Consider the following 14,959-nt stretch of genomic DNA (forward strand, 5'->3'; position numbering starts at 1 on the left):
CAGATGCCTCCGGCTTCGTGTCATCGATGAGGTGCCGACGGTAGCTGACCGCGCTATTAGCGATGCAGACCCACGAGCGAAGATGAGAAAGTTGTACCCTTATCGAGCACAGCGCCGGTGAAGTCATTAAATTTTTCGGTGGATGCTCGATAAACATCCCTACCTGACCTGACGCGCTATCTGTCGATATTTTACTTTTTTAAGTATCCATTTAGAATCCTAGATAGCTTCGTACGGAGGTTTAAAAGAAACCTCCAAGATACAAATACTAAGCACCAGTACTAACCACTGCTGCATTGATTTTACTGAAAGTAACTTTGGGCAAAGCTGCTTCTAGCTACAGTCGTCGCCGCCGCCCGCACCCTACACGCGTTGCCGTCTCCGCCGCGACGAGGGGCGGTGGAAAGAAGTGTCGACACTCTGGCGACATGCCCCCCGGTCGCCGTCCGTCGGTGGAGCCAACCCAAGCCATTGAAGCCAGCTCTTCCTCGCCGCCCTACAGCCTACACCATGACGGCGACTAACAACGCTAGGTTAGAGTTTATTAATACGGTCCTTAGAAAAGATGAAAAAAAGGCAGGAAAAAGACATGGGGAAAAGGACGGGGCAAGACTCGGGGCGCCAAGAATCTTTGATTCTACCGCGCGCCGACACGCCGCCCGGCGCGACGTACGTGTGCTCGTACGTGCATGCTCACTGACGTACGTGTGCTGTGCTCATCACTCTATCTAGCTTCTTAATAGTAAGTTGCAATGCTGCATTCATGTTAGTCCATGTGTATTTTCGACTCGATTGCTCATCAACCTCTTATGTCCATCGTCTGTCAGTCACTCACAGCAGTGAACTAAACTAGCCAATTAAGTAGACAAGTTAGCACCATGCGTGCATACTCTTTCCTGCAAATCAGCTTGCAACATCTAGCTAGATCCCTTCTATCATCATAGTAAGGATTCCTTACTTACTTGAAAATAATTTACCAACTCAGTTTATAAATTTTCTTCATATTGGAGGTCTGCCTGCATGCATTTCGGTTTTTCTAAGAGGATTCTACTGATCTTACTGCAGGGGTGGGTCCGAAAAAAGGCTGGGCAACCTAAATATATTCTCTTCTTCCTATTTTTCACATTTTTTTTGGCTGGAGCAACAATTTAGCAATTAGAAGGGTTCACAAGGATGGCTTGTTAAGAGCTGAAGTGTGAGCGTAAATATTGAAGAGTACATTGCTCGCTTGGCGATGCCCATCTACTATTGCCTTATTCAAAATCTTCAATGGTGAAAAAAATCATTTTGCAGGAAACTGAACTAAGACAAGATATATAAGAACTCGAGGATTCATAAAAATGGCTCAATGGTTTGTCGAAGCCGGAGATGCTACTTTCATGATCTCCTCGAAGGGGACCATCATTGGAGCTCACCTTTGGTGTTTGACTCCAATAAGAACCAACTTGATGGGAATGATATTCTTTCAGTCTATGAAGTATAATAGTCGCGTCTGATCAAATGGCTTTGAGTAGTTACTAGAGTGATATTCAATAATAATGATTGGCTCGGTGAAAATAAACAGGTAGAGACGATTCGATTCAGGATGGGGAAAGGGGCCTGAAGCCCCCTCCCCCCAACCCCCACCCACATTGAGAAGCTCCCAACACCTAGAAATAAGGAGGATATGTCTCTACATCAAAATTACGTGAGATAAACTTTTTCCGACCGTCTCTTCAATGCAAACCATTTGAGATATATTAACTTAGACTCCGAGAGGCATCCCGTTTGATCTATCCATCCTTGTAGTAGTGGGTGATACCAAATTTCTGGAGGAGTGTGCCACCAAATTCAACACCTACTATCCGGTATAAACATATGAAACAGGTTATTTCCGACTCATTTTTCGTGATAGATACATGCTCTGAAATCCATCTACACGGAGTCAGCTAGCGGGCGCTTGAGACACACCCGTATTCACACCGGAGAGGGATCAGGGATGAAATTTCCACACGCCTACAGGGCTACATGCACGCACGCTGCCGAACCCCGATACGGAAGCCGTCTCGTCCTTCTCTTGAGGGTGAAAAAAAAATGTCGTCATCTTCCAGTAAATCACCTCCGAATCACCCGAGGAAAGTACGGAATCCCTGTGCTCGGCACAGTCAATTCCCGCGCGTGTCGTCATCATGTCACAGTCGTTTCCTACTCTGAATCTCCAATTAACCGAGCAATTAAACCCTAATAAATACGAGGCCTCCGCCTCCTCGTCTATATAGAGCCACGTTGCTCCGGCTTCGAGCTCTCTCGTACCTCCTGCTCTTCTTCATCGCCGTCGCCCACACCGTCGACCCGCGGCAATGAGGCCACCGTGCGCCGCGCTCGTCCTCGCCGCCGTGGCGGCGCTGCTGCTGCTCCTCCTCGCGCCCGCCGCGCGCGCCGACGACGGCGGGTGCGGTGCCGACGGCGCCGCGGCGGCGCGGGGCGGCGACCTGGCGCGCGCCAGGGCGCTCAAGATCGCGGCGTTCTTCTCCATCCTCGTGTGCGGGGCGCTGGGGTGCTGCCTGCCCGTGCTGGGCCGCCGCGTGCCGGCGCTGCGGGCCGACGGCGACGTGTTCTTCCTCGTCAAGGCGTTCGCCGCGGGGGTCATCCTCGCCACGGGGATCATCCACATCCTCCCCGACGCCTTCGAGAAGCTCACCTCCGAGTGCCTCCCCGCCGGCGGGCCGTGGAAGGACTTTCCCTTCGCCGGGTTCGGGGCCATGGTCGGCGCCATCGGCACGCTCGTCGTCGACACCGTCGCCACGGGCTACTTCACGCGCCTCCACTTCAAGGACAGCGCCGCCGCCGCGGCCACCGCTGCCGTTAGCGCCGCCGTCGTCGGGGACGACGTGGAGAAGCAGCAGCAGCAGGCGACGGCGGCGGCGCCACACGCCGGAGGGAGCGACGATCACGAGGGTCACGTGCACATGCACACGCACGCGACGCACGGCCACGCGCACGGCTCCACGGCGCTCGTGGCCGCCGTCGGCGGCGGCGAGGGCGACAAGGAGCACGCGCTGCGCCACCGGGTCATCGCCCAGGTAATTAATTCCTTCCAGTTAATCGTGAGTTGCACAACGCATACGGTCTCTTCTAAGAGTAACAGCTGTGTTTTAGGTTTTAACCATGGATTTATTTATTTATCACCGTTGAAAAACAAATTTTAATAGCGACGAACACTAGAGGAGACTTTTAAAAAAAAAAGAAAAAAAGTTAGATTCACTGAAAGCTACATATACATGTTCTCTAAAGTCTAAAATGTGGCATGTATTCAGTGATGGTTAGAATCCAGTTTGATTTAAAAAGAGTCACACATCCTTGCAAATGGAATTATTTCAAAGGACGCATATCCGGCTTGAAACTCTGAAACAAATACTTGCGAGCAAAACAATCGACAATGATCATACTGTTTGCATATAATTTGTGATCAACAATAGTGGTTGATTGTGTAGGTCTTGGAGCTTGGGATCGTGGTGCACTCGGTGATCATCGGCATCTCCCTCGGCGCATCGAAGGACCCGAGCACCATCAAGCCCCTGGTGGTCGCCTTGAGCTTCCACCAAATGTTCGAGGGCATGGGCCTCGGCGGCTGCATCGTTCAGGTACCTTATCTCATATAAGAAAAAGAAAAGATTTAATATTGGTACCAAGTGGCGGATGCATGAAATAAATGTAGAGAGTCGCCTCCTTCCTTGCCAACCTCTCTTTTTCCCCAATTCCTTCCTCTAACCCTCGCATCTATACCAATTTCTAGCATCATTTGTGTTAAAAAAGAAGGGGAAAAAATATCTCATCTAGATACAATGGTCCGTACTAGAAGTAGAATAACTCAACCAAATAAAGAGCAGTTGCTTTTCCTTTTTGTTGAAAAGTAGCTGAGCGAGCACTTCATCCTTGGACGACGGAGTCCAAAATACCATCATGATTTGACTTGGGCATTTGAAATGAGAGGCGATGAAGAGGTACGGCCGATCGCACTAAAGCATGATATGATATGATCAACTGAGGAAAGAGTGTCCGATAGCCTTTTGCGAGAACAAAGTACATCCGCACAGCACTTTGGGTGGTTCCCAGGCTGCACTGAACAAAGTTAGGGATGCCACTTGGACGCCCTTTTTCAAAACAGGTTTTTCCCCCTCTACTTGTACTCCACCTGCTAATGTAGTCAAACAGACATGACAGTTATGGTCTGCACTTTGCCCCCCCCCCCCCCCCCCCCCCAAAAAAAAAAAGATTAGTTTCACACTTTTTCTTCTGTCTTAGTGCATTTGTCTGGAGAAGCAGACTGATTGTGCTCACACTTGGATAGTGTTCAATAGCGCTATACAAATTTAAATGGATAAACCACGCACCATATTTTTCCAAATAAATAAACTGAACATGTAAATGAGCTAACTTGAACAATCTGTTGCAAGGCGTACCTAGGGGGACCCATGCCACTCCCCCCAATCGGTACTCTTACATACATGTGGTTTCTACAAGCTTAAATTTGGTATATAAAAAGTTAAAAATTTACTTCTTATATTTAAGATATATATGATATATATTAGTTTGGCTTCCTCTTTAGATGTTTTCTAGCTAGCTTCGTCCCTGACTTGTATCTCTTACACAGGCGAAGTTCAAGCTCCGGTCAATCGTGACAATGGTCCTCTTCTTCTGCCTGACGACGCCGGTGGGCATCCTCGTCGGCATCGGCATCTCGTCGGTCTACAACGAGGACAGCTCGACGGCGCTCGTCGTAGAGGGCATCCTCAACTCGGTCGCGGCGGGGATCCTGATCTACATGGCGCTCGTGGACCTCCTCGCCGAGGACTTCATGAACCCCAAGGTGCAGAGCAGGGGCAAGCTCCAGCTCGGCATCAACGTGTCCATGCTTGTCGGCGCCGGGCTCATGTCCATGCTGGCCAAGTGGGCCTAGTCACACCAAGTTTTTGTTCTACGTACACCAGAGGATCGAACTAATTGTTGCAGCAAAGGAAAGAGGACGGACAAAGAAGAAGATGAGGGGAAAAAAGTGGTTACGCTTTTTCCCCTTTCAAAAATTTTGTGTTGCTGTAACTGTTTCAAGCGGATTTGGACTAACAGCATCATCATCAAGTGGTGATCATGCTCATACAGCAGCTGTGATCTCCTCCCTGTTCCTCCATCGATCTCAGTCCGGACGTGCACAGTTCTTCCATGCCGGCCATTGCTTGCATGCTTGTCACTCAAAGGGATGTCAACACTCTATCGCCACCCTTGGGTACGCACAGCGCACACGGATAGTCATGCCGATGGCGCCCGACTTTTTTGACAGAGTTTGCGAGTGCCACGAGTCGACGACGACACTCGTGTTGCAATGCCTGAACTAGGGCTTTCCGTCGTCGAGGAGTGTCGACACCCTCCTACGGTCACCTTTTCTTGTTAGGGCATGGCACAAACAGGGGCCTTGATGCACATGGCCACCCAACTTGTTTGACGTGTGTGATGCCAAACTCCACAGGCATTGCTCAATCAATGAACATGGCGGTTCATGGACAAAGACAAGGCAGACATATGAGCTATCGCTCGAGTTTGACGAAGGACCACTGCTTTGAGCCAGCACCGAGTTTATCATCACAGATTCTGTGGCAAAATAGACCCATGATAGTACACATTTGCGGCTGAGTCGGTGTAAGCAGGGAATATACAGCTAGAGATTGGCTTACCATCCCCATCCATGTAGGGAAAAATTCTCTATTCATATCTCCATCACCACTCCAGGGAGATATTTTTCTCCATCGCACGGATGCTCGTTGTTGTTGAGGAGGTTGAGAACGAAGACGAGGCCACATTGCTCCTTTTATCTTTTCATTTATTTTTTTTCTTTTCTTTTTTACTTTGTTCCTCATGTATGTATACTCTGTTTGACTTGGTTGGCGAGTCCGACGATGCGCAGCGAGAAGTCATCGACACTCTCGCCGTCCTTGAAGGTGATGTCGTTGAAGTCCTTCACGCCGACGCGCACCGTCTTCACCGCGTCCCAGGCAGAGCGCGCGGTCCACTTGCGCGCGAGAGACCCGAGCATCTCGGGCGGAACGGCGCGGAGGATAACGGCCAGCGCAAGGCGGTCCTCGCGGTACTCGATGACATCGCCCTCCTCCGGCTCGACGGCGTGCCAGAGGCCCTATGCCTGCATGTTCACGCGCATGAGCAATGCCCACTCCTGGTAGTTCGTGAGCGTGAGCATCAGATACTGGATGGAGCCGCAGAAGCCGCCGCTCTCCCTGATGCGCTCAATGACGACCTCGCCGCGATGTCGTCCGCGATGGGGCGCTGGAGACGCCGAGATTCGGCGCCGTGGTGGTGGGGATGGCCAGCGCCCGCCGTGCACCGGAGCTGAGGAAGCTGACATGGTCGCCGTTGACCGTAACCACTCTAGTACCAAATGTTGGAGTTCGCCGGGAAGCTCCGGGATGAGCACTCAAGAACACGATGAACTCAGGGTGTTTTGGTGATGCTGAAATGCGGCAGCTTTTCTACAGTATTCAGATTGCATTATATAGAAAATCTATAGCTAGACATGGCAGCAAATCTGCCTACATACGCGGCACGCACACCACTAGCAGTCGTGCCATCCCACGACTCATGCACAGCCACGCAGAGCTCCTAGCGAGCCAGAAAGGAGGACACGATTCAACAAACTAACAGAACAGCTAACTAACTATGTACAAGACCGGGTTAATTCCAACAGCCTCCTCGTCTATATAGATCCACGTTGCTCCGGCTTCGAGCTCTCTCGTACCTCCTGCTCTTCTTCATCGCCGTCGCCCACACCGTCGATCCGCGGCAATGAGGCCACCGTGCGCCGCGCTCGTCCTCGCCGCCGTGGCGGCGCTGCTGCTCCTCCTCCTCGCGCCCGCCGCGCGCGCCGACGACGGCGGGTGCGGTGCCGACGGCGCCGCGGCGGCGCGGGGCGGCGACCTGGCGCGCGCCAGGGCGCTCAAGATCGCGGCGTTCTTCTCCATCCTCGTGTGCGGGGCGCTGGGGTGCTGCCTGCCCGTGCTGGGCCGCCGCGTGCCGGCGCTGCGGACCGACGGCGACGTGTTCTTCCTCGTCAAGGCGTTCACCGCGGGGGTCATCCTCGCCACGGGGTTCATCCACATCCTCCCCGACGCCTTCGAGAAGCTCACCTCCGAGTGCCTCCCCGCCGGCGGGCCGTGGAAGGACTTTCCCTTCGCCGGGTTCGGGGCCATGGTCGGCGCCATCGGCACGCTCGTCGTCGACACCGTCGCCACGGGCTACTTCACGCGCCTCCACTTCAAGGACAGCGCCGCCGCCGCGGCCACCGCGGCCGTGAGCGCCGCCGCTGTCGGGGACGACGTGGAGAAGCAGCAGCAGGCGACGGCGGCGGCGCCGCACGCTGGAGGGAGCGACGATCACGAGGGTCACGTGCACATGCACACGCACGCGACGCACGGCCACGCGCACGGCTCCACGGCCATGCACAAGGAGCACGCGCTGCGCCACCGGGTCATCGCCCAGGTAATTAATTCCTTCCAGTTAATCGTGAGTTGCACAACGCATACGGTCTCTTCTAAGAGTAACAGCTGTGTTTTAAGTTTTAACCATGGATTTATTTATTTATCACCGTTGAAAAACAAACTTTAATAGCGACGAACACTAAAGGAGACTTTTTAAAAAGAAGAAAAAAAGTTAGATTCACTGAAAGCTACATATACATGTTCTCTAAAGTCTAAAATGTGGCATGTATTCAGTGATGGTTAGAATCCAGTTTGATTTAAAAAGAGTCACACATCCTTGCAAATGGAATTATTTCAAAGGACACATATCCGGCTTGAAACTTTGAAACAAACACTTGCGAGGAAAACAATCGACAATGATCATACTGTTTGCATATAATTTGTGATCAACAATAGTGGTTGATTGTGTAGGTCTTGGAGCTTGGGATCGTGGTGCACTCGGTGATCATCGGCATCTCCCTCGGCGCATCGAAGGACCCGAGCACCATCAAGCCCCTGGTGGTCGCCTTGAGCTTCCACCAAATGTTCGAGGGCATGGGCCTCGGCGGCTGCATCGTTCAGGTACCTTATCTCATATAAGAAAAAGAAAAGATTTAAGACTTGTATTAAGTGGCGGATGCATGAAACAAATGTAGAGAGTCGCCTCCTTCCTTGCCGACCTCTCTTTTTCCCCAATTCCTTCCTCTAACCTTCGCATCTATACCGACCGACCAATTTCTAGCATCATTTGTGTTAAAAAAGAAGCGGAAAAAATATCTCATCTAGATACAATGGTCCGTACTAGATAAACCACGCACCATATTTTTCCAAATAAATAAACTGAACATGTAAATGAGCTAACTTGAACAATCTGTTGCAAGGCGTACCTATGGGAACCCATGCCACCCCCCCCCCCCTCTTAATCGGTACTCTTACATACATGTGGTTTCTACAAGCTTAAATTTGGTATATAAAAAATTTAAAATTTACTTCTTATATTTAAGATATATATGATATATATTAGTTTGGCTTCCTCTTTAGATGTTTTCTAGCTAGCTTCGTCCCTGACTTGTATCTCTTACACAGGCAAAGTTCAAGCTCTGGTCAATCGTGACAATGGTCCTCTTCTTCTGCCTGACGACGCCGGTGGGCATCCTCGTCGGCATCGGCATCTCGTCGGTCTACAATGAGGACAGCCCGACGGCGCTCGTCATGGAGGGCATCCTCAACTCGGTCGCGGCGGGGATCCTGGTCTACATGGCGCTCGTGGACCTCCTCGCCGAGGACTTCATGAACCCCAAGGTGCAGAGCAGGGGCAAGCTCCAGCTCGGCATCAACGTGTCCATGCTCGTCGGCGTCGGGCTCATGTCCATGCTGGCCAAGTGGGCCTAGTCGCACCAAGATTTTGTTCTATGTACGCTAGAGGATCGAAGTAATTGTTGCAGCATTGGAAAGAGCACTGTAAGAACAACCTACTTATATATATACACACACTTATATACATATACCGTCCCAGGCGATCCCATGCAAAACTGTCAGCAGACGAGGGGTGACGAGATGCTATCTTTACCGCCGGAGCAACACACTGCATCCTTGCAGCCCGCAACCTTGGGCGAGCCGCACCTACTCCTGGCCTTGCTACTGCAGGACGTCCTCGCGCTAATGATAATGCACACCTCATCCTCACCGTTCCCGTGCGGCGCGCAGATCGCTGGCGCCGCCGCGGACGAGGCGCCGCCGCCGCAGCATCCCCCGCCTTCCCCCGCCATCGAGTGAGCATGCGCCTCCTTTCTGTGCTCAGCGACGGCTTGCGCTGGTATGGTGATCACGACGGAGTGCTCGGGCGGCTTGCATTGCTTCTGGCAGCAGTGGCAGTCGTTGTCACCCGGTCCCTTGGCGTTCGGCGCTCCGGCGAGGTGGGACGACCTCGCCGTCGGCGACATCGCCGTCGAGCAGCACGCCATGGACTTGGACGCCCCGCAGCACGCGTGCGCCTTGCTGGGCGCCCCGCCGCAGCACGCCCGCCTCGCCGCGGCGGCGTCCCTCAGCAGCAGCATGCTGTGCAGCACGACGAGCAGGCACGTCCCGACGTCGGCGAGCACGGCCACCCACAGCACGGGCCGCCACGCGACGGTGAGCACGAGGACGGCGGCCTTGGCGCCGATGGAGAAGGCCACGTTCGCGGCGATGGTCCGGCGGGTGCGCCGCCCGAGCCGGACGGCCCTGGGGACCCGGAGGATGTCGCTGGACATGAGCGTGGCGTGGCTGGTCTCCACGGCCGCGGCGGACCCGGACAGGCCCATGGAAAGCCCCACGTCCGCCATGGCCAGCGCCGGGGCGTCGTTCATGCCGTCGCCGACCATCAGCGTGGCCCCGGCGGTCGCCTTGAGCTTTGCGATGAGACGGACCTTGTCCTCCGGGAGGAGCTCGGAGTGGAGCTCCTCCAGGACGCCGCCGAGCTGCTCCTGCGCGTGCTTGGCCGCGGCCGCGCTGTCCCCGGTGAGCATCACCGACTTGATCCCCATGGATCTCAGCTCCTTGATCGCCTTCGCTGCCCCGGTTCTGCAGTCATCGGAGAGCGAAAACAGCCCGACGAGATCGCCGTCGCAGATCACGTGACCGATGGACACACCTTTGTGATCATCCATTTCTTGGACAGCTTGTATACGGTCAAATTTCATCATGTCAGAAGTCATCAGTTCAGGTACTCGTGATGCTATTTTTTTTTAAAAAAAATTGTTTCGTGAATCAAGTTCTAGGGGTTTGCATTGCTTACGTTCTTGGCATGAGGACCTTGCCATGATCTTTTTGTTTCCAATGTAGATGTGTTTTCCACTGATCACGCCGTAGATGCCCTCGCCATGATAGATGTGGAATTCAGTCACGTTTTCCGGCTCCGGCCGGATAGATTTGGTCTGAGAGTACTCAACAAGTGCAGCAGCCATGGGATGGCTTGATTTGCTCTCCATGCTAGATACCCTGAGAGAAGAAACGATTCACTCATCAGTAGCTTCAGCAGTATATACAGTTAACTCAAACACTAGTAACATAGCATCAGTTCTTTCGATTTAAATAGGTATAAACAAATGGCACGTCAGAATAGCACCACGTTCGTTCACTAAAAGGCTGTAAAATTGTTAGGTCATACTGAATTCAAAGAGGCTAAATTCTTGTACCAGTAAAGAAGCTGATCCATTTCAACCTTGTTCCCAACCACATGGAATGCGCTGATGCTGAACTCCCCTCTGGTGATCGTCCCGGTCTTGTCGAACGCTGCAATCCTGACCTCACCCAGCGACTCAAGAATGTTACCTCCCTTGATGAGGAGCCCCATCCTCGCCGCCCGGAGGAGCGCGCAGAAGGTGGCGACCGGCGTCGACAGGACCAGCGCGCACGGGCACGCGCTCACCAGCAGCACCAGGGACAGCTGGAACCATTGCTTCAGGTCATGAGCTCCCAGCAGCAAGGGCACGAGAACCACCCCTGCTGCAACGACGACCACGGCTGCAAAAGAACACTGCTTCTGCTGAATTGCTGTCAATTCCATGTCTTCAGACTAGGATCGTCTCGGAAGGTGACCGTGCGGCGTACCAGGGGTGTAGTACTTTGAGCACGAGTCGATGAGCCGCTGCGTCTTGGACCGGCTGTTCTGCGCCTCCTCAACCAGCCTCTCCATCTTGGCCACCGTGGAGTTCTCGGCCAGAGCAGTTGTCCTCACGGCAATGTAGCCTGCAACGTGACAGATTCTGCTCACCATATGTATGAAGAAGTATGAACATTGTTGAAACAGATGGTGTTTACACATGTAGAGGTGTGTGCAAAATGTAGCTATTTTTACCGTCCAAGTTCATGGTGCCGGCCCAGACCTCCGACTGCGGTTGCTTTGGCACCGGGAAGGACTCGCCGGTGAGGCTGCTCTCGTCGACCTCGCTCTGCCCGCCGACAACCACGCCGTCAACCGGAACCACCTCACCGGCCTTGACCGCGACGACGGTGCCCACGCCGACGTCGCGCATGCCGACGACCTGGCCCATCTCGGCGAGCACGACGTGCTTGGGAACTGCGGACATGAGCGACAGCATCCCGGCGCTGGCCTTGGTGCACGCCAGGGTCTCCAGCCACTCGGCGACGGTGAAGAGGAAGACGATGGCGCCGGCCTCCGTGTAGTTGCCGAGCGCGACGGCGCCGGCCACCGCGATGAGCATGAAGATGTTGATGTCCATGGTGAGGTTGCCCGCCGCGGCGAACGCCCTGAGCAGCATCGGCTGGGAGCCGACGCAGGCCGCCGCCAGCGCCAGCCACCCCAGCGTGGGCAGGAGCGGCGCGAAGAAGGACGCGGCGAGCAGGGCGCCGCAGGCGACGATGAACGGGCTGGGCCACCGGCGGGCGCCGCCGCTGCCGTAGGCTCGGATCGAGGCCTCGAGGCCCGCCTTGTTGAGGACCTTCACTGATCCAGAAAGGGCAAGCGAGAATTGACTCCCATCCATCTGTGGAAGAATTCCAGAGGAGGAGACCGGCAAGATGATTTGGTTACCAATGTGGAGCTGGGAGACGGCGGCAGCGTCGTGCTCGACGATGACGGTCCGGGAGGGGACGACGACGGTGACCGCCCTCACGCCGTCGATCGGCGACAGGAGGCGCTCGACGAGCGCGACCTCGGCGGTGCAGCAGATGCCGAGGACATCCAGGTACGTCTTCTCCCACGCGGCCGCCTTCCTGCGGCCGCCGTCGTGGTCTCCGCCGCCCCTGGCCGCCGCCGCCTCCACGGCCGGTCCCGGCATTTCGGAGGGCCAGGGGGCCAGAGGAGCAAGGCAAGCGGAAACGCGAAACGACGTGCGCCCGCGGGGCCAGCCAAATATTTAGCTAGCCGGCTGCTCCTTTATCCTGGGGTGGGTGGCCCCGCGATTTCAGCTTGTTTCCTTGTACTCCTATTTTGGACGCCTTTCAGGAGACCCGGCTGATTTGCTTCTCTTTTGATTCTTTCCAAGAACAACTCAACGAAACCGGCTCCAATGCAAAGAGGGAGTGTTCGTGGAACGCCACTCCAAAAGTCGCCACTATTCACATGATTAGATCAATTGACTGGTGTGATTTCGGGGTGATGATGTATAACGGAATTGTTAATCTTCCTTTGTCACTCAGCTCTGCTTGGTTGGTGCATGCAACTTAATACGGTGTAATAATTTAATACGGTATAAGATAGATATATTAATATTATAAAACAGATATCAGATTCAATTTCGGTCGGCGCAATTTAATAAAAATAGTAAAAATTGCTAGAGGACACGTTAAAAAATTGTAGTAATTACTAAGGCTAGTCTCAATACACAGTTTCATTCAGCCTATCAAGATTTGGAACTTGGTAACTGTGCCGGTTGGATTTTATGGGATGAAACTTCTCTCTCACCTCTCCTCGTAATGATACTGCCAAATCGGCAAAATTGCTGATGTGTCATGTTATCTAATGCTCATAAAACTCTGATGAAACTTCCATTAAGACTCGCCTAAGGGATACTAAAGATGATTTTATTTTCTAGTGGAAATTTTCTCTAGTTTATTTCTAGTATCCCGTAACAAATGAAACCCACTTCAGTGTCCTATTGCAATTACCATGATTGAAGAGTGTCCTCTAACAAATTTCCCACAACAGATAACTACAGAAAAACAACTCATCATTGCCAGTTGAATAAAATCGTCACTGATGGCTGGTTTCTTATTCTTAGCCTTTTATGCTGAGTGTGGTTTGCGGTTTCCTTTATTTGTTTTTTAGGCTTGTTGAGATTTGCTTTCATTTTGTGTATGTTATTTGGGCCCATTTTCTTCCTTAATATAACTACGTGTGGCTTGACCTGTATTTGAGATAAGAAATTATAACAATGTGTTAGAGGAACTATGTTTTTCAAGACTCCTAGCGTTAATCCAGCTCCAAATTCATCATGTACTCAAGTTTCCAGCATTTTTAGGCATATGTTGTGTAGTTGTGCTAAAAAAAATCTATGTCAACATTCTTCCTCCACATTTTGCAAAAAGTGTTATAAATATCTTCTTCTAGTGGGTACTACGTGAACTTTCTCATGAACAATATAAATCTCAAGGAAGAAAACTAAGTAGATGCAAAGTTAAGGTTTTGGTCTCTCAGCGGCTCTATGTTTTCTCAACTCAATGGCTTGCCATCATAGCTTGGGTTTAGGGAGAGTTTAGAAGCTTCAGAAGAAGATATAGGGGTATATGAACACGGGATAGAAAATATTAAGGATAATATTCACCATGCATCATCATATAGCTTGACATAGTATAAGCACAACATATATGTATGTCATCACATGGGCTTTGGCTCATAGGTCTTTTCCTCCTCCTCCTCCTCCTCCTCCTCCTCCTCCTCCTCCTCCTATTAATTTCTAATGTTGAATTTTATGTTGTATTGTATCAAAACTCAACAAATAATAGTCATTGGAATATGTTTATGAATAATAGGATATATATGTCTCGTGCTCAAGGTACAATCAGCGAGCTTATAGAACTCTTTCTAAATTATGCATGTGAAAATTTTTATCTCTATCTGTTATGATGGAATCAGGTAAGCCATGAGTTTGTAATGCGAGTGAGCAAGGCTTGACCATTTGCTAGAAGAAAAAAACGTACATATATGTCTTGCAGTATTCCACAATGCATGGAAAGCAAAAAAAGATTGTTAGTCGTAGTTTTCACCTGCCCTGAATGGTGGCTCAAACAACCCGATGAATATTTCCGGCCAAATTATGTGTGAGAGCGATAGGTATAAAATAACAACACCTAGAGAACTTATTCACCACTATTAGAACAATATCAAAATATTATTTTAAGTAAAACTCTTAAAAATCTATCCTAATTATTGACCAAGCCTCTAATAAGTGTCAGGGTCACTCCATCAATATGATACTTGGTTGTCTCTAGGGATAATTTACTATGATTTGGAACTGCTTTTATTTATAATTGTGTTGTGATTTCTATGGACCACGAGGAACAAAATGTGCATCAAGTATATTTTTCCAAAGCTTAAACTGATCTAAAAATTGTTGAATAATATGATGCAAAATTGGTGATTGTTGCTGGGAGATTCTAACTAGCGGATGATTAAACATCATTTGATGTGCATGCTAGCCTAGATGTAGTGATGTCCATGAGTTCTACCAACTTCCAAGAGAATAAATTAAGAATATTTTTTAGGAGGTGCTGCTCAATGATAGATGTTAGCCTAGAGTGTTTATTTAATATCAATGTAATTGCTATTATTGTTAGGCTAAGTTTTCTTAACAGTGTTATTATTGTTTGGGATATAACACAAAATCTCTTATACCTTTTCCTATAACATATGGCGATGATTCTAAAAGTTATTGACCAATCATTTATAACAATTAAACTTGGAAATGTGGTGTATTCCACCTTTGTTTGCTAGCACACATGATATTAGTGGACAT

At 51.0% G+C, this 14,959-nt stretch overlaps 3 protein-coding genes across 3 annotated transcripts; 2 read left to right on the top strand and 1 right to left on the bottom strand.

Annotated features, from left to right (window-relative positions):
* The first annotated feature begins 2,269 nt into the window (after window positions 1–2,269).
* On the top strand, window positions 2,270–5,141 carry LOC112883214 (zinc transporter 8-like). Its single transcript, XM_025948484.1, has 3 exons — window positions 2,270–3,062; window positions 3,474–3,623; window positions 4,634–5,141. The coding sequence occupies exons 1-3, from the start codon at window positions 2,340–2,342 to the stop codon at window positions 4,937–4,939; spliced, it is 1,179 nt and encodes a 392-aa protein (XP_025804269.1). The 5' UTR covers window positions 2,270–2,339; the 3' UTR covers window positions 4,940–5,141.
* A 1,640-nt stretch (window positions 5,142–6,781) lies between these two features.
* On the top strand, window positions 6,782–8,955 carry LOC112883215 (zinc transporter 8-like). Its single transcript, XM_025948485.1, has 3 exons — window positions 6,782–7,524; window positions 7,935–8,084; window positions 8,589–8,955. Exons 1-3 carry the CDS (start codon window positions 6,832–6,834, stop codon window positions 8,892–8,894), a joined length of 1,149 nt encoding a protein of 382 aa, XP_025804270.1. The 5' UTR covers window positions 6,782–6,831; the 3' UTR covers window positions 8,895–8,955.
* Window positions 8,956–9,037: 82 nt separating this feature from the next.
* LOC112880806 (cadmium/zinc-transporting ATPase HMA3-like) lies at window positions 9,038–12,283 on the bottom strand. The gene is made up of 6 exons (XM_025945555.1): window positions 12,037–12,283; window positions 11,341–11,949; window positions 11,094–11,231; window positions 10,679–11,006; window positions 10,279–10,481; window positions 9,038–10,173 (listed from the first exon to the last, which is right to left on the bottom strand). Exons 1-6 carry the CDS (start codon window positions 12,281–12,283, stop codon window positions 9,038–9,040), a joined length of 2,661 nt encoding a protein of 886 aa, XP_025801340.1.
* Window positions 12,284–14,959: the final 2,676 nt, after the last annotated feature.

Source organism: Panicum hallii, chromosome 2 (assembly GCF_002211085.1).
Source record: "Panicum hallii strain FIL2 chromosome 2, PHallii_v3.1, whole genome shotgun sequence".
NCBI lineage: Eukaryota > Viridiplantae > Streptophyta > Magnoliopsida > Poales > Poaceae > Panicum > Panicum hallii.